The 27125-nt window shown below is 37.4% G+C and overlaps 1 protein-coding gene across 2 annotated transcripts in view; it reads right to left on the reverse strand.

The window, feature by feature from the left end:
* MAGI2 (membrane associated guanylate kinase, WW and PDZ domain containing 2) overlaps window positions 1–27125 on the reverse strand; it is a 1334711-nt gene that overhangs the window by 957285 nt on the left and 350301 nt on the right. For both annotated transcript variants that reach the window (XM_065884282.1, XM_065884281.1), the window contains exon 2: window positions 4444–4560. In XM_065884282.1, coding sequence (XP_065740354.1) covers window positions 4444–4560 — 117 coding nt within the window. The remainder of the gene's footprint in view (window positions 1–4443; window positions 4561–27125) is intronic.

Raw genomic sequence — 27125 nt, forward strand, 5'->3', positions numbered from 1 at the left:
CATTTGTTTTGTTCAATTAAAAAAAAGAAAAAATCTACGGTATTTTCACATATATGACATGAAACTAGATCTTACTATTCTCAGGGATAAGAGGGAGAGGGCAAACCTTATACAGCTTTCTATAAACCAACAACACATTTCTAATAAATATACCAGGTGGGCTTACATATGAATGACTAGAACCTTTTCTAATATTTGATAGTGCTCAGAAGCTTTTGAATTTTTCCTTTTGGAAAGATTTTTTCCTTTTGCTCTTTTTAAAAGAAAACAGTCCCTATAACATTTTAAGTCTGCTTCTATTTGCTTTTCCATGAAAGATAATCTAGTATAACAGAGGATTTAAAAACCACATTAGAAGCCTTACAGTTTTATTCTTGAGAATGCTTCTTTTTAACATGGCTTAGTTATACTAACTTAAAGTGCTTAAATATGTAGAAACATCATTGCGAGTTACACCTCAATCAGCTCTTCCATAAAAGTAATTTCTTTCATATCTTAAATCTATGTTTTTCATTTTATTTGCTTTTTATAGAAGAATTTAGGCCTTTAGTTTTATTGATTTTTGTATTTTACTTGGCATATACACACTGGTATTTCTTTTGGCTTCAAATAAATTTAAAATATTTCCCAATAAAACAACTGAAAATATAGAATCAGTTCCTAAGGATCTTTTCTATATAATTCAGTTTGAAAGAATGATGAACTGATCTCATGAGGGCCTCTCTGTGTGTGTGTGTGTGTGTGTGTGTGTGTGTGTGTGTGTATACACACTCATGCTCACTATATGCCCAACAGTCCTGTCTCTGTGACCAAGTCCTGCCTTCCATGCTTAGAGACACAACTTAAAAAAATATGTTTTTGAAGAATTATGTTCTGAGATAAGGTTCTGGGAAGACAAAATGCAAAGGCTAAGTGTAGGCACCTCTTGTTTATGGGGCAGGGAACACATTGATGGGATTTTACATTATATGCAGTTAAGGCTCAGTAGAGATTTGGACTGACCACCTCCCTCCCGTGCTTAGCTCAGAAATCAGCCAGCAGCCAGGCCCAGATTTCCTTCAGAGGGAGTTATAGCAGCTAAGTTGTTCACAATAAGATTTGGATGAGTACTGTGTGTGTGTGAGGGGATGGAGTCTCTGCAGCCCTCATCCCAGAACTCCCCCTTACACACAAGGCACTAAGGAAATCCAGCTGCTTTCTTTTTAGTAGTAGTTGGTGGTGGTGGAATAATGTGGTGGCAGTAAGCAGAATTACTCCGTTGGGTCTCGTCTTACTAAACAAGTTAAACCACCCAAACATAGTTACAAGTTAACAACAATTTTGTTTCCATGACCTATTCCTGTTAGCAAATTAAGCAAGAGGTATACATATTAATGAATGCATATATAAAGGCAGAGACAAGCTCTTCAATAATACATTTTCCTATTATGGTATTGGGTACTGAAAACCAATGAGAATTATTTGACCCAAAGAATATGTAACAAATGTCACTCCATACTCAAAGCCAATAGATATACTGGATACACATGTAAATTTCTAAACAATGGCAGGATTTGTCACATTACTGACATACCTTTGCTGCATACTCTTTGAAAATGTCTGAACATTTCATTAAAAGATATACTGAGTGAAGTTGCCGGATTGTCCAGGTCCAGTTCATCAGTAAAAAAGTGATTATAGATAATATAAATTAGAATCACATCTATCTTAGATTTTTTTTCACTTTTATGCCAAGTTAAGAGCATTGTTAGTGAATGGTATTATTGGAATTGGTTATTAGGAGTGCTGGCTACAAATTCAAAGAATAATTGTTTGATCATAATATTCATATTCATTAAGTTTCTAATCACCTCCTTTATAGGAGCTATTCCAGGATTTCTAATTGAATTTATGACATTGTAGCAAAATCACATCACAAATCTCTTTATGTTTACTCATATAAGCCTAGTTATTTTACTTTTATATGTATTTTTCCATCATAGCATTTCTTTGGAACTCTGAAGAGCGAGGACTTATTTAAGAAGTTAATTAACTAATGTAAAACTTACTCCTATTATCTTCATATTTAATTAAGACTTCTTATTTACGTCATCACCTTAGCAAGGACTACAGGTATTCTTTTTTTTTTTTTATTACAGATATTCTTGAATGTCAGCCTCTTATTTATTTACCTCAGCTTTTAAATATAATAAAGTACCTGGATCCTTTATTCAGTATTTCAGATCTCCTTTCTTTCATGTCACAAAAGATAAATTCACACAGCTGCACTGACAACATCACAGTTTTAAACATGCGTCCACTCATTTCCTTATAAATAGTTCAGTCACTTACTTTAATCCATCTTCCTCTGCCCATCACTCTAATGTCAAATTTACAAGCTTAAGAATGCACTTTTGCAACTTCTAGTTGTCGTTTTTTTTTTCAACATATTTATTGGAGTATAATTGCTTTACAGTGGTGTGTTAGTTTCTGCTGTATAATGAAGTGAATCAGCTATATGCATACGTATATCTCCACATCACCTCCCTCTTGCGTGTCCCTCCCACCCTCCTTATCCCACCCCTCTAGGTGGTCACAAAGCACGGAGCTGATCTCCCTGTGCTATGTAGCTGCTTCGAACTAGCTATCTATTTTACATTTGGTAACGTATATATGTCAATGCTACTCTCTTACTTCGTCCCAGCTTACCCTTCCCCCTCCCCGTGTCCTCAAGTCCATTCTCTACATCTGTGTCTTTATTCCTGTCCTGCCCCTAGGTTCATCAGAACCATTTCTATTTTTAGATTCCATATATATGTGTTAGCATACGGTATTTGCTTTTCTCTTTCTGACTTACTTCACTCTGTATGACAGACTCTAGGTCCATCCACTTCATTACAAATAACTCAATGTTGTTTCTTTTTATGGCTGAGTAATATTCCATTGTATATATGTGCCATATCTTCTTTATCCATTCATCTGTTGATGGACACTTAGGTTGCTTCCATATCCTGGCTATTGTAAATAGAACTGCAATGAACATTGTGGTACATGACTCTTTTTGAATTATGGTTTTCTCAGGGTATATGCCCAGTAGTGGGATTGCTGGGTCATATGGTAGTTCTATTTGTAGTTTTTTAAGGAACCTCCATACTGTTCAGAGTCCAAAAGTCTACTCACTTAACTAACACACACTCACAGAGGTAGCATTTGGACTGACAAGATGTCAATCAATAAGCATTCTCATCTAGGAATGTCTGATAGTGGCGCCCTGGCATTTTTGTTTTGATGAACATTTAGTGCTAACAGTGGGAAGGGCCATCCCTCCTAAGATGTGTGTAGGTAAAAAGGGTTGGATGCTGAATTATCCATTTCACTTCTTCGTGTGTTTTCAGTATTTCGTTATAGTCATCCTTAATCGATACCTTTCACATAGTTCTGGTAGTTCAATCCCAGAAACTATATAAATAAATAAATATATATATATATATATATATATACACACACACATATACATATATATATATATATATATATACATGGTTTATTTGTTTCACTTATTTCAGCCAAGTTTTTCTTTCTTTAATATCAACCTTCCACTGCCCACATCTTTGAGTTTATTAATGTTTAGAACAAAACTAAAACAAAAGGAACACACACAACACTCACAGATCAGAGTTTCCAGATAGATATTGGAAAGTTTCTGGAGGTCATGGAATCTACCTTGAAGGAAATTGATTTTGATATCTATCTAGGATCTAGGACCTGGCTTGAAACGTCCTTGAATTGTCCTAAAGTAAACAGAAGATTCTCAAATGAGCTGAAGCAGGTACTAAAAAGTTGATTTGTGAATTTTATCATTTTAACAATTCCTCTCTTTTGAAGTAGCACCTGCTCATAATCAGGGATTGTTGTGAATTTCTATAGGTTGTATATTAAGAAATTTGTGCCCATCACTCAACGTTATCACTTTCTCAGAGTTACAGAACATTTAACTTTACTTTCCAATGCATAATTTCCTTTCCACTTGTAAGACTCCCCTGCTTCAAACCAGTGATGAGATTGGGAGTTACTGTGTAGATTCCATCTATGAAATAGCTGTTTCAGCTAATGAATTGAATTTGCATTCTCTTGTCTCCCTGTGTGGAGTTCTACCCCAATTATGATTCATTCTGAAATCACCAACATCCTGGATTAGAACTAATATTTCTCCATACTAACTTGAGAAGTTAGGTTTTATAGCTTGAAAATCATGTCTCTTCTGGCTATGACATCATCATAAACCACACAACTGCTGTTACAAGCTTTTGCATTTAAAACTTCCATATCTCAAATAAATTGTCTATTCCAAAAGTCCACCATTTAAAAAATCAGTGCAATTGGACTTTTCTTTTAAATTAAACAATGAATATACAGTGAACATTTATCTGTTACCATAGGGAAAAAAAATTGCCTGTTACTCACATGGCACTGTGCGGAGGTAGAGGTTGTCACGAATGATTTGCTGAAGTTCGTGGTCCACAGAACCCTTCTGAAATCGTAAGTTGAGGTAGTGACGAAGATCCTTATCAACAATTCCTCCTAGAATAACACAGTTTCTTAATAAAGGATGTTGGAAAATATTTTAAGTATGTAATTTGATCTGTCATAAACATACTCATGAAACCATTTAAAACATGCATTATTTCACATTGCTCTTTTGACCTTCTGAAACATTTGCTGCCCATAATAATAAAAGATAACATTCACTAAGATAACAATTATTCACTCAGTCAGTGCTCAGTGTTTTACATGCACTCTTTGTTTTTCATTTAGAATGAAGTCTTTATTACGGCAAAGGACACATGGTACTCTTGAACTGAAATCATACTAAAATGCCATAGTGTATCTCATTGCATGGCTAAAAAGACTTTTTTTTTTTTTACTTCCCACTCTCCCTTTCTCCCAGTCTTTCTGCCTTTGGATTTGACCACTCTAGGTATCTTAGACAAGTGGAATCATATAATATTTGCCATTTGTGACAGGCTTATTTCACTTAGTATGTCTTCAAGGTTTGAAAAGGTTTTCCAGTTATTTAAAGTTACTCTGGAATTAGATAAGCAGGGTGATAAAGAAGTTAAAAGAAAAAGAATTACACCAATATTAATGCTTTACTACCTTTATAAAATGAATCAAAATAATGTATCTGCCATATAAAATATGTGCAGATGTTTTTAACTACAGACAATGTTTGAAAAACTTTAGGTATTTAAAAATTTTATTATTATTATAGAAATAATAACATAATTTTGAGTACATTTTTCATTATAATCTAACGAAAAACAAACTGGGCTACAGGTAAGAAAATCAATACTGTGAATTTATCAAAGATTATTTTCATATTTAACGATAATTATGTTAAATTATGAAGATTTATCTAAGGCCCTTCATATTCTTATACTTGGAAGAATGAATTATAAATCAAAATACTTATAAAAATATAAATAAGAATTTCTAAAACCCTGATCTTTTCAAACATATTAGGGTAATTGAGCCAAGACAAAGAATTAAAGATAGAGGAAATAGGATGTCTATAATAGTTACAAAAATCATATTCTCTTCAAATCCTTTTGAATCTCAAAATTATAATTCATTATCAATCTATTTGCACCACCATGAACACATAAAATAGCCTTATGGACGCAGCCCACGGGTCCTCCCACGGGGATCTGGCAGTGGCGGGAGCTTCGAGACTAGGGCGGCACGAAAGGTAGGAGGTGTGGAGAATTTGGGGTTTCGAAAAAGCGTTTGCTGACTGATTCCAACAAAAGTGAGGCATGGCTTCCGGAAAGATGGCGGAAGTGTAAGACGCGGAGATCACCTTCCTCCCCACATATACACCAGAAATACATCTACACGTGGAACAACTACTACAGAACACCTACTGAACGCTGGCAGAAGACCTCAGACCTCCCAAAAGGCAAGAAACTCTCCCCACGTACCTGGGTAGGGCAAAAGAAAAAAGAATAAACAGAGACAAAAGGATAGGGACGGGACCTGCACCAGTGGGAGGGAACTATGAAGGAGGAAATGTTTCCACACACTAGGAAGCCTCTTTGCGGGCGGAGACTGCGGGTGGCGGAGGGGAAAGCTTCAGGGCCGCGGAGGAGAGCGCAGCCACAGGGGTGTGGAGGACAAAGCGGAGAGATTCCCGCACAGAGGATCAGGGCCGACCGGCACTCACCAGCCGGAGACGCTTGTCTGCTCACCCGCCGGGGTAGGCGGGGCTGGGAGTTGAGGCTCGGGCTTCAGTCGGAGAGCCGGGGGAGGACGGGTGTTGCCGGCGTGAACACAGCCTGCAGGGGGTTGGTGAACCACGGCTAGCCGGGAGGGAGTCCAGGGAAAAGTCTGGACCTGCCAAAGAGGAAAGAGACTTTTTCTTCCCTCTTTATTTCCTGGTGCACGAGGAGAGGGGATTAAGAGAGACGCTTAAAGGAGCTCCAGAGACGGGCGCGAGCCACGACTAAAAGCGCGGACTGCAGAGACGGGCATGAGATGCTAAGGCTGCTGCTGTCACCACCAAGAAGCCTGTGTGCGAGCACAGGTCACTATCCACACCGCCCTTCTGGGGAGCCTGTGCAGCCCGCCACTGCCAGGGTCTCGGGATCCAGGGACAACTCCCCCGGGAGAACGCACGGCGCGCCTCAGGCTGGTGCAACGTCACGCTGGCCTCTGCCGCCGCAGGCCCGCCCCGCACTCCGTGCCCCTCCCTACCCCCCCGGCCTGAATGAGCCACAGCCCCCGAATCAGCGGTTCCTTTAACCCCATCCTGTCTGAACGAAGAACACACGCCCTCCGGCGACCTACACGCAGAGGCAGGGTCAAATCCAAAGCTGAGCCCCAGGAGCTGTGAGAACAAAGAAGAGAAAGGGAAATCCCTCCCAGCAGCCTCAGGAGCAGTGGATTAAATCTCCACAATCAACTTGATGTACCCTGCATCTGTGGAATACAAGAATAGACAACGAATCACCCCAAGTTGAGGAGGTGGACTTTGAGAGCAAGATTTATGATTTTTTCCCCTTTTCCTCTTTTTGTGAGTGTGTATGTGTATGCTTCTGTGTGAGATTTTGTCTGTATAGCTTTGCTTCCACCATTTGTCCTAGGGTTCTACCCGTCCGTTTTTTTTGTTTGCTTGTTTTGGCTAGGTTTTTAAATTTTTTTTTTAATAATTATTTTTTTATTTTAATAACTTTATTATATTTTATCTTACTTTATTTTATTTTACCTTATATTATTTCTTTCTTTTTTCCTTCCTTCTCTCTTTCCTTTCTCCCTCCCTCCCTCCACTTTCTTTCTTTCTTTCTCTCTCTCACTCTCTCTCTCTCTCTCTCTCTTTCTTTCTTTCTTTCTTCTACTAATTCTTTCTTTCTACGTTTTCTCCCTTGTATTCTGAACAGTGTGGATGAAAGGCTCTTGCTGCAGCCAGGAGTCAGTGCTGTGCCTCTGAGGTGGGAGAGCCAACTTCAGGACACTGGTCCACAAGAGACCTCCCAGCTCTACATAATATCAAATGGCGAAAATCTCCCAGAGATCTCCATCTCAACACCAGCACCCAGCTTCACTCAACGACCAGCAAGCTACAGTGCTGGACATCCTATGCCAAACAACTAGCAAGACAGGAACACAACCCCACCCATTAGCAGAGAGGCTGCCTAAAATCACAATAAGTCCACAGACACTCCAAGGCACAACACCTGACATGGACCTGCCCACCAGAAAGACAAGATCCAGCCTCATCCACCAGAACACACACACTAGTCCCCTCCCCCAGGAAGCCTACACAACCCACTGAACCAACCTTAGCCACTGGGGACAGATACCAAAAACAACGGGAACTACGAACCTGCAGCCTGCAAAAGGGAGACCCCAAACACAGTAAGATAAGCAAAATGAGAAGACAGAAAAACACACAGCAGATGAAACAGCAAGATAAAAACCCACCAGACCTAACAAATGAAGAGGAAATAGGCAGTCTACCTGAAAAAGAATTCAGAATAATGATAGTAAAGATGATCCAAAATCTTGGAAATAGAATAGACAAAATGAAAGAAACATTTAACAAGAACCTAGAAGAACTAAAGATGAAACAAGCAATGATGAACAACACAATAAATGAAATTAAAAATACTCCAGATGGGATCAATAGCAGAATAACTGAGGCAGAACCACGGATAAGTGACCTGGAAGATAAAATAGTGGAAATAACTGCTGCAGAGCAGAATAAAGAGAAAAGAATGAAAAGAACTGAGGACAGTCTCAGAGACCTCTGGGACAACATTAAACACACCAACATTTGAATTATAGGGGTTCCAGAAGAAGAGAAGAAGAAAGGGACTGAGAAAATATTTGAAGAGATTATAGTTGAAAATTTCCTTAATGTGGGATAGGATAGGAAATAGTTAATCAAATCCAGAAAGCACAGAGAGTCCCATACAAAATAAATCCAAGGAGAAATACGCCAAGACACATATTAACCAAACTGTCAAAAATTAAATACAAAGAAAACATATTAAAATCAGCAAGGGAAAAATAACACACAAGGGAATCCCCATAAGGTTAACAGCTAATCTTTCAGCAGAAACTCTGCAAGCCAGAAGGGACTGGCAGGACATATTTAAAGTGATGAAGGAGAAAAACCTGCAACCAAGATTACTCTACCCAGCAAGGATCTCATTCAGATTTGATGAAGAAATTAAAACCTTTACAGACAAGCAAAAGCTGAGAGAGTTCAGCACCACCAAACCAGATTTACAACAACTGCTAAAGGAACCTCTCTAGGCAAGAAACACAAGAGAAGGAAAAGACCTACAATAACGAAACCAAAACAATTAAGAAAATGGGAACAGGAACATACATATCAATAATTACCTTAAATGTAAATGGACTAAATACTCCCACCAAAAGACACATATTGGTGGAATGGATACAAAAACAAGACCCATATATATGCTGTCTACAAGAGACCCACTTCAGACCTAGAGACACATACAGACTGAAAGTAAGGGGATGGAAAAAGATATTCCATGCAAATGGAAACCAAAAGAAAGCTGGAGTAGCAATTCTCGTATCAGACAAAATAGACTTTAAAATAATGACTATTATAAGAGACAAAGAAGGAAACTACATAATGATCAAGGGATCAATCCAAGAAGAAGATATAACAATTGTAAATATTTATGCACCCAACATAGGAGGACCTCAATACATAAGGCAAATACTAACAGCCATAAAAGGTGAAATCGACAGTAACACATTCATAGTAGGGGACTTTAACACCCCACTTTCACCAATGGACGGATCACCCAAATTGAAAATAATGAAGCACAAGCTTTAAATGATACATTAAACAAGATGGACGTAATTGATATTTATAGGACATTCCATCCAAAAACAACAGAATACACATTTTTCTCAAGTGCTCATGGAACATTCTCCAGGATAGATCATATCTTGGGTCACAAATCAAGCCTTGGTAAATTTAAGAAAATTGAAACTGTATCAAGTATCTTTTCCGACCACAACGCTGTGAGACTAGATATCAATTACAGGAAAAGATCCGTAAAAAATACAAACACATGGAGGCTAAACAATACACTACTTAATAACGAAGTGATCACTGAAGAAATCAAAGAGGAAATTAAAAAATACCTAGAAACAAATGACAATGGAGACACAACGACCCAAAATCTATGGGATGCAGCAAAAGCAGTTGTAAGAGGGAAGTTTATAGCAATACAATCCTACCTTAAGAAACAAGAAACATCTCGAATAAACAACCTAAACTTGCACCTAAAGCAATTAGAGAAAGAAGAACAAAACAACCCCAAAGTTAGCAGAAGGAAAGAAATCATAAAAATCAGATCCGAAATAAATGAAAAAGAAATGAAGGAAATGATAGCAAAGATCAATAAAACTAAATCTGGTTCTTTGAGAAGATAAACAAAATTGATACACCATTAGCCAGACTCATCAAGAAAAAAAGGGAGAAGACTCAAATCAATAGAATTAGAAATGAAAAAGGAGAAGTAACAACTGACACTGCAGAAATACAAAAAATAATGAGAAATTACTACAAGCAACTCTATGCCAATAAAATGGACAACCTGGAAGAAATGGACAAATTCTTAGAAATGCACAACCTGCCAAGACTGAATCAGGAAGAAATAGAAAATATGAACAGACCAATCACAAGCACTGAAATTGAAACTGTGATTAAAAATCTTCCAACAAACAAAAGCCGAGGACCAGATGGCTTCACAGGCAAATTCTATCAAACATTTAGAGAAGAGCTAACACCTATCCTTCTCAAACTCTTCCAAAATATAGCAGAGGGAGGAACACTCCCAAACTCATTCTATGAGGCCACCATCACCCTGTTACGAAAACCAGACAAGGATGTCACAAAGAAAGAAAACTACAGGCCAATATCACTGGTGAACATAGATGCAAAAATCCTCAACAAAATACTAGCAAACAGAATCCAACAGCACATTAAAAGGATCATACACCATGATCAAGTGGGGTTTATTCCAGGAAAGCAAGGATTCTTCAATATACGCAAGTCAATCAACATGATACACCATATTAACAAATTGAAGGAGAAAAACCACATGACCATCTCAATAGATGCAGAGAAAGCTTTCAACAAAATTCAACACCCATTTATGATAAAAACCCTGCAGAAAGTAGGCATAGAGGGAACTTTCCTCAACATAATAAAGGCCATATATGACAAGCCCACAGCAAACATCATCCTCAATGGTGAAAAACTGAAAGCATTTCCACTAAGATCAGGAACAAGACAAGGTTGCCCACTCTCACCACTCTTATTCAACATAGTTTTGGAAGTTTTAGCCACAGCAATCAGAGAAGAAAAGGAAATAAAAGGAATCCAAATCGGAAAAGAAGAAGTAAAGCTGTCACTGTTTGCAGATGACATGATACTATACATAGAAAATCCTAAAGATGTTACCAGAAAACTACTAGAGCTAATCAATGAATTTGGTAAAGTAGCAGGATACAAAATTACTGCACAGAAATCTCTGGCATTCCTATACACTAATGATGAAAAATCTGAAAGTGAAAACAAGAAAACACTCCCATTTACCATTGCAACAAACGAATAAAATACCTAGGAATAAACCTACCTAAGGAGACAAAAGACCTGTATGCAGAAAATTATAAGACACTGATGAAAGAAATTAAAGATGATACAAATAGATGGAGAGATATACCATGTTCTTGGATTGGAAGAATCAACATTGTGAAAATGACTCTACTACCCAAAGCAATCTACAGATTCAATGCAATCCCTATCAAACTACTACTGGCATTTTTCACAGAACTAGAACAAAAAATTTCACAATTTGTATGGAAACACAAAAGACCCCGAATGGCCAAAGCAATCTTGAGAACAAAAAACGGAGCTGGAGGAATCAGGCTCCCTGATTTCAGACTACTACAAAGCTACAGTGTTCAAGACAGTATGGTACTGGTGCAAAAACAGAAAGATAGATCAATGGAACAGGATAGAAAGCCCAGAGATAAACCCACGCACATATTGTCACCTTATCTTTGATAAAGGAGGCAGGAATGTACAGTGGAGAAAGGACAGCCTCTTCAATAAGTGGTGCTGGGAAAACTGGACTGGTACATGTAAAAGTATGAGATTAGATCACTCCCTAACACCATACACAAAAATAAGCTCAAAACTGATTAAAGACCAAAATGTAGGGCCAGAAACTATCAAACTCTTAGAGGAAAACATAGGCAGAACACTCTATGACATAAATCACAGCAAGATCCTTTTTGACCCACCTCCTAGAGAAATGGAAATAAAAACAAAAATAAACAAATGGGACCTAATGAAACTTAAAAGCTTTTGCACAGCAAAGGAAACCATAAACAAGACCAAAAGACAACCCTCAGAATGGGAGAAAATATTTGCAAATGAAGCAACTGACAAAGGATTAATCTCCAAAATTTATAAGCTGCTCATGCAGCTCAATAACAAAAAACAAACAACCCAATCCAAAAATGGGCAGAAGATCTAAATAGACATTTCTCCAAAGAAGATATACAGACTGCCAACAAATACATGAAAGAATGCTCAACATCATTAATCATTAGAGAAATGCAAATCAAAACTACAATGAGATATCATCTCACACCAGTCAGAATGGCCATCATCAAAAAATGTAGAAACAATAAATGCTGGAGAGGGTGTGGAGAAAAGAGAACCCTCTTGCACTGTTGGTGGGAATGTAAATTGATACAGCCACTGTGGGGAACAGTATGGAAGTTCCTTAAAAATCTACAAATAGAACTACCATATGACCCAGCAATCCCACTACTGGGCATATACCCTGAGAAAACCATAATTCAAAAAGATGAACCAAAATGTTCATTGCAGCTCTATTTACAATAGCCCGGAGATGGAAACAACCTAAGTGTCCATCATCGGATGAATGGATAAAGAAGATGTGGTACATATATACAATGGAATATTATGCAGCCATAAAAAGAAACGACATTGAGCTATCTGTAATGAGGTGGATAGACCTAGAGTCTGTCATACAGATTGAAGTAAGTCAGAAAGAGGAAGACAAATACCGTATGCTAACACATATATATATGGAATTTAAGAAAAAAAAATGTCATGAAGCACCTAGGGGTAAGATAGGAATAAAGACACAGACCTACTAGAGAATGGACTTGAGGATATGGGGAGGGGAAGGGGAAGCTGTGACAAAGCACGAGAGAGGCATGGACATATATACACTACCAAACGTAAGGTAGATACCTAGTGGGAAACAGCTGCATAGCACAGGGAGATCAGCTCGGTGCTTTGTGACCACCTAGAGGGGTGGAATAGGAAGGGTGGGAGGGACGGAGACGCAAGAGGGAAGAGATATGGGAACATATATATATGTATAACTGATTCAGTTTGTTATAAAGCAGAAAGTGACACACCATTGTAAAGCAATTATACTCCAATAAAGATGTAAAAAATAATAATAATAAAAAAATGAGATTCAAATCTATAAAAAAATTTTTAAAAATAGCATTACGTGGGCATGCATATAATGTTTTACACAAATAGTAAATATACTTGAAAACTATATATTGCTACATTTCTGAAGTTCCCATATTCATTGTTTCAGTTGCCTCTAATCTGCCGGCACAGCCTGAGCAAGATACCATACAAAATAGTATTTTTAACTGAACTATCAAAATTCTTACTCTCCAAAGTTTCTCATATATTTTAGTCAATAGTATCAATTTACTTTTCCACCCAATATAATATGATAGCAGAAAACAAATGATAGGAACTTGCCCATGTTATTTTCAAAATTCAAAATCATTTTTTCAGTCAAAGAAGTGGAACACTCAGAAATGAAAATCACTTGAAACCACCATCGCATATATCAACAATTACCTATTGTTTACGTCTCCAAATGCTCTGCGTTTCCATGGGTCTTAGACTTACTGACATCACACTGAATTAGTTAAAAATTAGAAAGTCTGAAATTCTGAAGTTCTGTTTTCCTCCCTTGTTCTTTCCCAGTCAGAAAACATGCTTACCCTTGCTAATTCAATACAGCTGCAGAGCAATCACCGTTCCTGACTGTTCTCAGCTGTCGTTTCTGCCGAGTTCTGAGTCTACAGATCCTTCATCACCTGTACTCCACTTCTCTTCTCTTTTTCTTTCTGTCTAATATGAGGGACATGCCAAGTGATGAGATGTTTTCTGGCAGCCCAAGAAAATGCTAACTATAGAACAACAGATGTAGTCTGTCCACTAAAGTAAGCTAGAATCACTCACCTAATATAACATGGATAAGCCCACATTTTGTAGTCCAAGATGATTCTTGCCCCTGAAAATACATTATCAATTTAAACCATTTCTTCTACTACAAAAATACCACATTAGCCCTCTCAAAAGTTTATTTACCTAAGAAAACAACAACAACAAAAAATGACTGTCTATTCATTCAATGACTGGATGTATCTTTTTTGCCATGGAAAAACCTGCTGAAGCTTATGAGAATTAATATAAACTTTCTTTTGTTAACTAAAATGAATTGCCACATTTGTTTTGGAAGGTCTCTCTTGGCCTCATATTTCAAAAATACTTTATCATCCTTCACAATTTATCATAGCATTTTTCATGTAAGGCAATTTTATTTACCCACTACCTTATTATTGAATATTCTGCTGGTTGCCTATCCAACATTCTTTCCTCTATTTTTTTTAATTTAGAACCTTGATTTAGTTTCAGGCCCAAACATTCTCAGACCCAGGACATGGATCACGGTTGTCTGAAACTGTCATACAATCTAGTTCCCTACCTCCCTAGCTGCCCTTGCAGCTTCCAGCAGCTATGTCCTGGCCATTGAGACCTAACACAGAAGGAGGGTTTTCTCATTCATTGAACTAGAGTTTATATCTGATATCACGACCCTTCTCATCCAGTCAATCTTGGCTAGACTGGGTATTCCTCTTTGGGACTTCCACGGCCCCTCTGCTCTCTAGTAGACTTGATATTCTGACCACAAACCACAAAGGGAGATGGACAAGGGAAAAATCCAACATGCTAAGGATATTGTAGTAAAGTTAGAAACAGACTGGGTTCTGGATGGCTTCACTGAGCAGTTAAAATAATATTGGCAACTACATACCTTAGGATATCTTGTTATAAGAGAAAAAGGAAATAGTCATTTTCTAAAACTATTATGATTTCTGTTTGCAACTATACATGACCCCAATCTACATATTAGATGTATAGAAACGTTTCGCATACATATGTATACATAATATGTATACATATTTTATGTATATATAAATACATACTTTTAAATGCATATTTTTCCTTAATTCGAAATTTCACTTGAAGAAGGATTAAGTAATGGATAGTGGGCAATGGCTGAGCTGAAAAATAGAGCCTGGCTCTTAAGACTACCTGATTTCAGGTATATAAGTTAACATCTTAAAGCAAGCTAAAAAATAAAGAATGCCACATACTGAGTGTCCAGTAAATGTTATATATAATTAAAATAAAAACATTATCATCTATCTTATTTGTCATAGTTATAATTTTTGGTTTTATCATTATTGTTTGTAGAGTTTCTGTTTTGTTATTTGTTAGTAATACCTAGATTTGGTAGCTTAGAGAATATCTACATCAATCATTCTGTCAAGCATAGCACTGCCAAGTTCATCACTGCATTGCATGCCTTAGCCATTGTACTCTTCAAAACAATTCAGTGGTTCTTGCTTACTATTATATTTTAAAAATTATTGAGTAATTTTACTTAACTGTGAAAAAAATTATTTTCTTTATTTTACAAAATAAAATAGTAGATTAAAAGATATAATACCTTCCCAAATTACACATTTGCCAAAAAGAGATCTGGGAAAAATATAAAGCCTATGATTCTGCTTCTAAATAACATGTACCTAATTTTCATAATCTACAGTCTGAAGACCAAACTTCTTAGTCCAAAGTAGTCAACCATTTTCTCAACATGACACCAAACAAGATTTTCAATCTGATATCAAAGTATAACCTAAGGAGAACCCTTAGGAGAGAACTTAATCCAAACTCTTCATTTGCAAATGAAGAAAGTGAAGCTCACATAAATTATTTGGCACTGCGCTCAGAGCAAAGATGGGGTGGGGAGTGGAAGAAGAATCAGGGAGCAAATCCAATAGATTATTTGAGGAGAAAACTCTAAATGTTACCACTTGAAAATGGTGTGCAACTCTGTAGTTTCTATACTTTTCAGAAATGCTCCCAGGAGAACTGCTTTGTTCCCTCCCCTGCTTGAATGCCCAGATAGAGGAAGCAAAGGAAGAAGTTACAGCTTGGCTCAGATGGACAGAATCTCCTTGGCATATTCCTTAAGAAAAATTGTTTGTTTTAGTCATGTAGCCAAAGCCAGACAATCTTCCTAAGGTTGAGGGAGAAATACACCAGGCTCTATATTGTTTGTGCCAAGAGTCTGACTGCTAATAGCTGGCGAGAGTAGTCCCATCCCTCATTTGTGGGCATAACCATTGGCTCAAATTTTCCTGTCCCTTGAGTCAACTGTTTCTCAAATCAGTATGCACCTTAAAAACTTGTAAACTGGGGAGAGTAATTCACTGATTGGTATGGTGCTGGGTGTGTATGAAAAAGAAGATGGAGATGAGCAGCAAGCCAAAGTCTGGTTCATTCTGATGTAATTTCTTCATCCTGTGATTTAGCCAAATGAGGCTACTCTAACATTCTATTGACCGTACTTATTCTTCCTTCTCTATACCTCATTTTTTTTTTTCCTTTACACTCCATAAAATTCTGAAGTGGGCATTTGATTTGTTTGTTTGTGCTTTATTTTTTTCACCCATATTTATGCTTTATCTTATGATACCTTCTTTTAGTAACAGTACCCTGATTTCCCTTTTCAAGTCACTGTATCTCTCTCATTCTGTATAAATGTAGTCAGACTTTTAGTCAGTTTTCCCTGTTCTCTCTTATCCAATTAAAGTTTCTTTTCCAGGAGTTGTCTTTATAAGTGGAGTTACCCAAGGATGTGCATGCGAGTGCATGCATCCTGAAAGTAGCACCCTGAAAAATCTACCCATCACTTCTGCTTCCTGGATATACAGAATTGCCCCTTTCCTGTGTTGTTCTAGCCAATTTCTTCAACTTCCCCTTTGTTGTTTTCAAATAAAAAACATCACAGGGCTTCCCTGGTGGCGCAGTGGTTGAGAGTCCCCCTGCAGATGCAGGGGACACGGGTTCGTGCCCCGGTCCGGGAAGATCCCACATGCCACGGAGCGGCTGGGCCCGTGAGCCATGGCTGCTGAGCCTGCGCGTCCGGAGCCTGCGCTCCGCAACGGGAGAGGCCACAATAGTGAAAGGCCCGCGTACTGCAAAAAAAAAAAAAAAAAAAAATCACAGATAAGAAAGCCCTCTCTTTGATACTACCAGTGGAATTCATATCCATCCTTCAACTTAAAATTATCCTCCCCTTGGCCTTCCTTGTGATCTTTTGGCCAGAAGTCTTCTCACTCCTCTGAACTTCCATGTCCTGGTCACCTTTATTAAATACCTGTACATTCTAACAGGCCATATAATAACTAGTGGATCTACTTTAAGTTATGTATTAAACTGTAAGCTCCCCAGGACAGGGAATTTCCTAATCATTTTATATATTCTCCCCTCTCCTCACTTCAACCTCTAAAGCAGTGCCTTCTTAATATAAGTGGCCCTGAAATGTTTGCTGAATAAATAAATCACAAATGCTATAGTGGATAGAATGCTAGATTACAGATTTGGAAACTGAGTTTTAATTACCACTCCAACACATTCATTGAGTGGTCTTGCACAAGTCATTTAATCTTTTCTGGGTCTCATTTTTCTTACCTGTAAAAGGTGGTTCTGTTTGTGTTGCTATAACAGAATACCATTAGACTGGGTGACTTAAACAACAAATATCTATCTCACAGTTCAGACACCTGAGAAGTCCAAGATCAAACAGCTGGTAGACTGGGTGCCTGATGAGGGTACTCTTCCTGGTCTGCAGATGGCCATCTTCTTGTATCCCCTATGGCTGAGAGTGAAATCATCTCTCGCGCATTTCTTCTTATAAGGGTACATATCCCATTCATGAGAGTTCCACCCTTATGACCTAACTACTTCCTAAAGGCCCAACTTCCTAAGACCTTCACAATGGGGGAGTCAGGATTTCAACATATGACCTTTGGAGGGGATAAAAACATTCAACCATAACAATATTTGTAGAACCCAATAAGGTCTCTGCTAGATCTAAATTCTATACTTCCATATAAACTATCTACTAAATATTTCTTACAGTTTGGAGTTTTTTTGATAATCAGACAACCAAATTATTTTATTGTTAGTTATAATTACAGATCTATCTGAACCCCAATGTTCACAGCAGATTATTTACAATTGCCAAGATATGAAAGCAACCTAAGTATCCACCAGCAGACGAATGGATAAAGAAGATGTGGGGTGTGTGTGTGTGTGTACATACATTATATATGTATAAAATGTATGTATAAAATGTAATACTACTCAGCCTTTAAAAAAAAATGAAATTTTGCCATTTGCAGCAACATGGATGGACTTGGAGGGCATTATGCTAAGTGAAATAAGTCAGACAGAGAAAGACAAATACTGTATGATGTCACTTACATGTGGAATCTAAAAAATACAAGAAACTAGTGATTATACCAAAAAAAAGCAGACTCAAATATATAGAGAACAAACTAATGGTTACCAGTGGGGAGGGGCAATACAGGGGTATGGGATTAAGTGGTACAAACTATTAGATATAAAATAAACTACAAGAATATATTTTACAACATGGGGAATATAGCCAATATTTTATAATAACTATAAATGGAGTATAACATTTAAAAATTGTGAATCACTATATTGTATACCTGTAACTTATATAATATGGTACATCAAGTATACTTCAATTAAAGAAAGAAAAAAAAATACATGGATAATCTCCCTTTGATATTGTTTTTTTATTATCTGAATTGTCTAGGAAGCTAAGAGCATCAACAGGAAATTGATTTCATACCTTGTCATTGTCAAAAAAGTAGTAAAGTAATCAAGCAAAGCAGTCTGTAAGGAATTGGAAGAAGGGGAAGATCTATTCATTTGCCTTAAGATATGCCCATGAGTAATTGCAAATTCATTTTATGTTACTTTATTGGATGGTGGGGAAGTTGAGGAAGTAGGAACATATTACAGGGCTTTGTTGCTATGTCCCTTTTCCAGGAATAGTTTCTGCTTGACTTACCTCAAAAATGGTGAAATAAATCACAGAAAAGTTGATTGATTCTTTTAAGATCCACAGCCACAAAATAGGTGACAGACATACCTAATCCAGTCTGCTGGAGCAGGCTCCATCCCCTTTTTAGGTGAAAAGTGGTGTCTTTGGTTTCTTGTGATCTAGAGACCCGTCTCATTTACAAATGGCTAGAGTCCTGTACACAACCACTGAATTCATTTGATCTATACTAGTCTTTCTATAAATTATGAGCCAGTAAAATTGTTCTTCCCCTAATAATTCTCCTTTGCCTATTTTAAATAGAAGCACAAATATAAGGCCCTTGGTGACTCATTGCAGATGCCATGGTTAATTGCTTTTCCACAGCTGAAAACATTTAGGTATATGAAAATGTGTAACCCTTCCATGTTTTAATCATAGCATTAGAGGGTTTAGTCAATCCTTTTCATCATGATTTAATACCTTTGTGTGTTGTTTTTCTTCAAAATTTCAGTGGTGTCACATATTTTGTATAAGAAATGAAATAATAAAAGAGACAGAAACATATAAAACAGTTGCAGATCATTAGTAGATTCAAATCTAGAGAGAATAATTGGTATTTCAGAAAAATGACAGATAAACGTAAGTGGCTTATAATAATATTCTCCAGCTCTATTGAAAATGGGTTTTTATCATTTCCTTCCCCCCACTATTGTGCAGATGGGATGTTATTATTGTTTCATTTTTCATTGTTAGTCTGGGTCTCAAAGTAAATATTAGAGTTCTTCTTATAGTTATGATTACAGGTTCCAATGGAGAAGGGAAAATGAGTACTCACTGTACTCCTGGCATTGTGCGAGGTGCTGTATGTGCATTACCCAAAATTTTACAATCAAGAACTGTAAAGGAAGGGAACACAGTTGAAAGTAAACTCAAGTGCATCTAAATTTTCTATGATGTCTCAAGATGGCTAATTTAGTCTAGGAATAGGGCATTTCCTACTGATTTCTTTGACTCACCTAACTCTTAACTATTAGATGTTCATTATAAAAAGCAGGATTCAGCTAATTAAAAAAAAGATATATGACCAAAAGTGAATCTGACCTGAATTCAATTCATTTTTTTAAACCAGAGATTATACTACTGTAAGTTAAAAAAAAACAATCTATTACAATAGTTATGAGTGGGTTTGAACTCACTGAAGGTTAATAAACCGCAAAGCTCTAAAGTTTCTACATAAAATTACTAAGGTCAAAAAAATAAACTATTGTCCAAAATAGCTACATAATTTAGCAGGCAAAAAAAAAATTTTTTTTAGGGTCTTAGTTTACTGTCTTTTAAACTTTATTCCAAAGTTTTGTTCTTAGAAAATCCAATTTAAGAATTCACCCACAGGGGTTTCCCTGGTGGCACAGTGGTTGAGAATCTGCCTGCCAATGCAGGGGATACGGGTCCGAGCCCTGGTCTGGGAAGATCCCACATGCCAAGGAGCACCTAGGCCCGTCAGCCACAACTACTGAGCCTGCGCGTCTGGAGCCTGTGCTCCGCAACGAGAGGCCGCAATAGTGTGAGGCCCGCGCACCGCGACGAAGAGTGGCCCCCACTTGCCGCAACTAGAGAAAGCCCTCGCACAGAAACGAAGACCCAACACAGCCAAAAATAAACAAATAATTAAATATTTTTTAAAAAGGAATTCATCCTCATTAATTTTATTTTTTAAATTTATTTATTTTATTTACTTTATTTTTGGCTGTGTTGGGTCTTTGTCGCTGCGCACAGGCTTTCTCTAGTAGTGGCGAGTGGGGGCTACTCTTCGTTGCCATGCACGGGCTTCTCATTGCGGTGGCTTCTCTTTGTTTCAGAGCATTGGCTCTATCTAGGCGCCCAGGCTTCAGTAGTTGTGGCATGTGGGCTCAGTAGTTGTGGCTCACAGACTCAGTAGTTGTGGTTCACGGGCTTAGTTGCTCTGCGGCATGTGGGATCTTCCTGGACCAGGGCTCAAACCTGTGTCCCCTGCATTGGCAGGCAGATTCTTAACCACTGCACCACCAGGGAAGCCCTACCCACATTAATTTTAAAAAGCACAAATTAAACTGCTCATATGAGGTACACATTCATTTATAAAACTAAAAGTGAACACGTGAATATTTGAGCTTATTTTGTTTTCTATTAGTAAGCTATTATCCCCAAGTCAGCTAAAATTATATATAGTCATATATTTAAATTATATTTTTAAATAGGTGATAATATGAATAAAATTGATGGAGAATTAGCAGGATCAGATCTGTAAATATTTGACATTATTTCATGTTTTAAGAACTAAAAGCAAGGTGAGTCCTCTCATTTTATTTTTTTCTAACCTGCTGCAACCTAAAACTCCCAGGTGACCTGGTACAATAGATGGTCCACTCCAAATGTCTTTATGCTGAAAAGTATCATGACATAAACACATTGCCCAAATTGACTTAAAAAGAAACCACAATTTTATTTGTGAGCCCATTTTATGATAATACAGTTAAACATATTCCTTTCAAGTCATTCCAAAGCACAGACTAATATATCTTCCATAGGTTGTGTGAGGATGGATCATTTATTTTTCTTTTTTTTTTTTTTGGACGGATCATTTCTAATGAAGTTAAAACAATTCTAGGCACATGATTTGAACTGTTACATGGCTAACTTCCAATAATGAAGAATGTGTTCTGAAAGTTTATTTTGGAGTGCAGACTGGTTTATCCCATAGAAATAATGTTGCATATTATATCTTTGGCCCACCTATAAGTCTTTTAAGTTAATTAGGCACCAGAGGTATATTATTCATAATATGCTGGAAACATGTTGTCATACATTGCAATGTATAACAATGCTTCCTGGGAGGTGGGAGCAGAGGAATAATGGCTGAAGTTCCAACTTAGGCTGACAGGTTCTTAAAAACTCAAAACCCTCCTTTCACAAGGAGAGTTAGATGGAACACTCCCAACTCCAATACCCTGGTGGGAATTCTTGCTGCCACTGTCAAAGATTCCTTAGTGCAAGGATGGGTTAGGAGTGAGCAGAAGAGCAGAGGACTATTGGGAGATAAATTCTTTATGCTCTTGTATAAAGGGTTATGGGACAATGAACGTCTTGCTAATATATATTCTTATAGCTCTCCTCAACCCAAACTCTCTTTTTCTTAGGAGGGCCTCAGTCCTAGTTTATTCTGAAGTCCTGCCTGTCTCAGTTTATACTGCCATCAGCCATTTGGTCTGATTTCACTATAAAATGAGCTGAAATTTCTTTGCCATTTAGAAGCAAATACAAAATCACTTTGAAATTTCCCTGGCATTAAAAAATCTGAAACGCCTTTCCCCACAGAATTTGTAAGCCCTAAACCCTTTTATCTATTCCCCACCCCTGGCTCCAATACATAAAAACATCTAGACCTTGTAGGAAAGACAAGGGCAGGGGATAATAGTGAAAAACTGAGTATTACAAAACCTGGGACGTATCTTCAAATTTCAGAAGAAATCTAGGTTCACATAAGTCAGTTTAGATATGTCATTCAAGGAACAGGATATGTACGTACATGCACAATGGGTGCCTGTGTGTTAGAGAAGTTGAAGTGGATGGGCAATGAGGAGGAAGAAAATAGCCATTGGGGGCTATTACAGTAATGGTGGAGGAAGGACAAGGGAAGATCTCTTCATCATTCTTGTTTCTGGGTTGTAACTACTCCCATCTCTGAAAGGCAGGGCCCTGATCTGACCCAGGAGAGAAATGAAAAGCAGAAATTAGGTTTAAGAGACTGAACTCACACTATATGTGAGACTGCAGTGGAAAGGGAAGCGGGGAGGGAAACCTTCATGCGCTGGAAGTTGGAAAAGAAAGCTATGCCTGTTGCCAAGTGGCTAAGTATGCTATGCTCCCACGTGATTGGAAGGGGAGTATATGAGTCAAGCAGGAAGCAGTCGAGGACCCTGAAAGTGAATTGTATTCTAATAGACTTTCACTGAATTATACAACTCTGGCTATTTACACACTTGCCAGGTAAAGTGCTATAGACTTGTAAACTCAACTATCTAGACCTGAAGGCAATAAATTAAAATTTCCTTAAAATTCATTTTTAGACTTCCATGGCTGTTATCACCTCTAGAAATATAGGGAAGACTGAGCCAAGAACAGAAGAAAAAATATACAATTAACCAAAGGCATTCTTAATTGCCTTCTGTCCATAGTACATATAAAATTACATCCAAAATTATATATGGTTTTTGAACTGATAAAAGTGTATTTAGAGGTGGCCATCTTCAACAACCACAACTCATCCCTTAAATTTGTCTCCAATGAAAGTCTACTAAAAATATCTTTTAGAAGTAAACTTTCATTTTTACTGAACTATTACTATTTGTTCTTAACAAGTTTTATGAAAATGTTTTGCGACTATTTACCTAGGAATACATTTTGAAATCAAGAAAAAATTAGATGCTACAAACTTCATTAGAAATGAATTTTTACTTCAGTTAGGGGAAGGATGACAGCAGAGAGGAGAATAAGAACAAATCTGAAAAGGAATAAGAAACACACACACACACACACACACACACACATATGGTGCATGATTTTTCACATTTTGGGACGGTATTCAAGTGGTAATTGTATTGAAGGGAGCTGAAGGTTAACTACTTCCTGTGGGCAGGCCCAAGAAATAAAAAAGTTTTAATGCTGCCCAATGTCTAACTTTATCACAGAGCATTACTATTATATTATGAAAATTGGTGGATAGGAGGAACAAATTTTGCTAATCTTCATTTATGACAAACTTCATTTTCCTGCCTAATACAATTTTTATTCTTTAAAGCCTAGCACAGTGACTTATAATTGCTTGGAATTCAATAAATATTAGTTGAATTACATTCCTAATTAATTGATGACAAACAATTTTCCCAATAATGATAGATATTTCAAATACATGAATGCACCAGTAGTCAGTGTAATTTAATAAAAGTTCAGAAAAGTTCCCTGTCATAAAAGAGGGTTCTGCCATTCCTATATATTTCTTTTTTACACTGATACTATGAGCTCTTTGCTAGTTCATGAAAGTGGTTTTTGTATCATTAACCCTGTAGTGTAAAAATCTCATTTGAATGAAATTTTACTTTCTTTTCTCAAATAACCACCTTCATACTCCAACAGAGATAATTTTGTTCTCAAAAGTATGTATAAGGAAACATAAGTAGGACTTCGCTGGTGGCACAGTGGTTAAGAATCTGCCTGCCAATGCAGGGGACACGGGTTTTATCCCTGGTTGAAGACTCCACATGCCACGGAGCAACTAAGCCCATGCACTGCAACTACTGAGGCTGTGCTCTAGAGGCCGCGAGCCACATGTAGCCACATGCTACAACTATTGAAGCCTGTGTGCCTAGAGCCTGTGCTCCGCAACAAGAGAAGCCACCGCAATTAGAAGCCTGTGCACCACAATGAAGAGTAGCCCACGCTTGCTGCAACTAGAGAAAGCCCGTACACAGCAACGAGGACCCAATACAGCCAAAAATAAATAAATAAATTTATATAAAAAAAGAAAACATAAATATTATATTTTTAGTCTGTTTATTTTATGTTTTTGGAAGTATATGTCCAAAAATTCTTAATATTTTCTGGGGTAGCATTACCATTGATTGCCCCAGCCATGTGTTTTTATTATATACTACTTAAAATCATTTTACAGCAAAGAGAAATAATGTTTTTTAAGTCTTCCTTCTGCATAATAATTTTTACAAAATAGTATAATGATTTCTAATTTCTGGCAATACTTTTAAAGGTAATATCTAATTGCTAACTCTTGGAAAATCTGGAGAAATGCCTGAAATTTCATTACTCTAAAATAAACTACCAACTGACCTGGGAATCATCTTGTTTTAATAAAATCTACATAGCAATTATTAATTTTTTTTAAATTTACTTATTTTTGACTGCTTTGGGTCTTCGTTGCTGCACATGGATTTTCTCTGGTTGCAGTGAGCGGGGGCTACTCTTTGTTGCGGTGTGCAGGCTTCTCATTATGGTGGTTTCTCTTGTCGTGGAACACAGGCTCTAGGCACATGGGCTTCAGTAGTTGTGGCACACGGGCGTAGCTGTGGCTCACGGGCTCTAGAGCGCAGGCTCAGTCATTGTGGCACATGGGCTTAGTTGCTCCAAGGCATGTGGGATCTTCCCTGATCAGGGATCGAATCCGTGTCCCCTGCATTGGCAGGTGGATTCTTTTTTTTTTTTTTTTAATGGTTTTTACATTTTTATTTTATTATTTTTTTATTTTTTGCAGTACGCGGGCCTCTCACTGTTGTGGCCTCTCCCGTTGCGGAGCACAGGCTCCGGACGCGCAGGCTCAGCGGCCATGGCTCACGGGCCCAGCGGCTCACGGGCCCAGCCGCTCCGCGGCATGTGGGATCTTCCCGCACCGGGGCACGAACCGGTGTCCCCTGTGTCGGCAGGCGGACTCCCAACCACTGCGCCACCAGGGAAGCCCGGCAGGTGGATTCTTAACCACTGCACCACCAGGGAAGTCCCAGCAATTATTAATTTTGTTAAGTAATAATAAAAATATTTGAAATAATAAGGAATACAGCTGATTTCAGGGATGATTTACTAAACATGGGGTTTATATTTGACAGAAAATATCATTTTAAATAAAGACTCTCTCCAATGTGCAATCTTCATTAATTTTGTAGATATTATTATACTTGATTACTTGAAATATTTATTTTCTTTTGATTCAAGCCAGGGAATTCTGTTTTATAGTGAGAGAGCATATCATTTGAAAACTGATTTTTAATTCAAATTCTTCAGTGTAAGATACAAAATGTGAGGTCTAGAGTAGTAAAATTAGGTTAAAGTTTCATTCACTCAATGCTAATTAACTACAATAATACTATTAACCTTTGTGTGTAGAATATTATTTATTTCAAAGATTTTTAATATTTATTACTGTATTTGTCCAACATGAGAACGGTAAATGGTAAATATGGTAGTGTTTTAATTTACAAATGATTAAACCAGTTCAGAGGTTAATTGACTTGGCCAAACTCACACAACAGAGCTGCAAGGTTTACTCAGATCTACTGATTCTGTGCTGAGCAATTTCTCTGCCATGTTAGAAATAAGCAACTCAAAGGGAGAAGAGGGTTGGGCACATAAGAAAGCATATCTCCAAAGGAGATTTATCAGAGTTACCTGGTTATTTTGCACATGAAACATGAGGCAGCCTATCAAACACCTCGGAGAATGAGCCACTCCTGCTGAGAGGAGTGTGTCACATCCTCCATGGTACTGGACCCAAAGAAAGCCTTGAAGCCTTGCTTCAGGTTCAGGCTCTTGCATGCAAAATGCTGAGCTTAATTCCTGAGAAAACTAAACATGAGTAGACAGGAGTTGGTGACTGAAATGCATTTGGATTTGGTCAAGGAAGAATAAATGATTTCACCGAGATTCCCAGCTGAGTGACTGAGAAATCGTTGACAACACTGTCAGAGATTGGACTGTTGGAACAAGAAGGCCTTTTGTTTTGTTTTTAAGGATGTGGCAACCTGACTACCTGTAATCAGTTACATGTTGGATGGATGAACAAAAAAAGAAGGTAACAGGAGAAAGAATCTACTGTATCAATGTGAGTGGTATTATCATGGCATATCCCTCTCAAACAATTGATCTTACATTCCTCTTAAAATCAAGGGATAATGAGGAAACTAGAACAGAAATCCCAGAATTCTCCTTGGGAATAGAGTTCTCCAAAATCTATTTTAGGATAATGATTTTTAATTTATATCACTTAGATTATTTATATACAAGACTGAAGGATAATTTGGATGCAGATATTATAGTCACAGTCCATGATAAAATTGCAAAAGCCTGGAATACTGATATAGAACTTGTCACTTATTACCTTCACAAGCGGCTCTCAGAAACCGAATGGCAATTCATCACTACCATTCTTTCTGAACAACTATCATCTTATCAGCCTGTTAAGAGATACAAATAGCTATCATGTTCTTCATGAGAATGATACAAATCACCAAGAAGCTGCAACAAACCTATCCTTCACCCTAAATATCATGTTTAGAATTACCTTCTCTTTGCCTGTTTCACTTTGTTAATACTTTTGCTCACATATTACTCCTTACCCTATTTAAACTTGCTTATCTCCCACAACCTTATCTCCAACATTTACTATTGTCCTACTCCAGCTATTTACACAACAGTTACCACTATGTAAAATTATATGACATATTTTCTTGTTTAATTCTTTATTGTCTAAGTTGTTCCTTAGAATATAAG

Source organism: Phocoena phocoena, chromosome 9, assembly GCF_963924675.1.
Source record: "Phocoena phocoena chromosome 9, mPhoPho1.1, whole genome shotgun sequence".
In the NCBI taxonomy this organism is placed as follows: domain Eukaryota; kingdom Metazoa; phylum Chordata; class Mammalia; order Artiodactyla; family Phocoenidae; genus Phocoena; species Phocoena phocoena.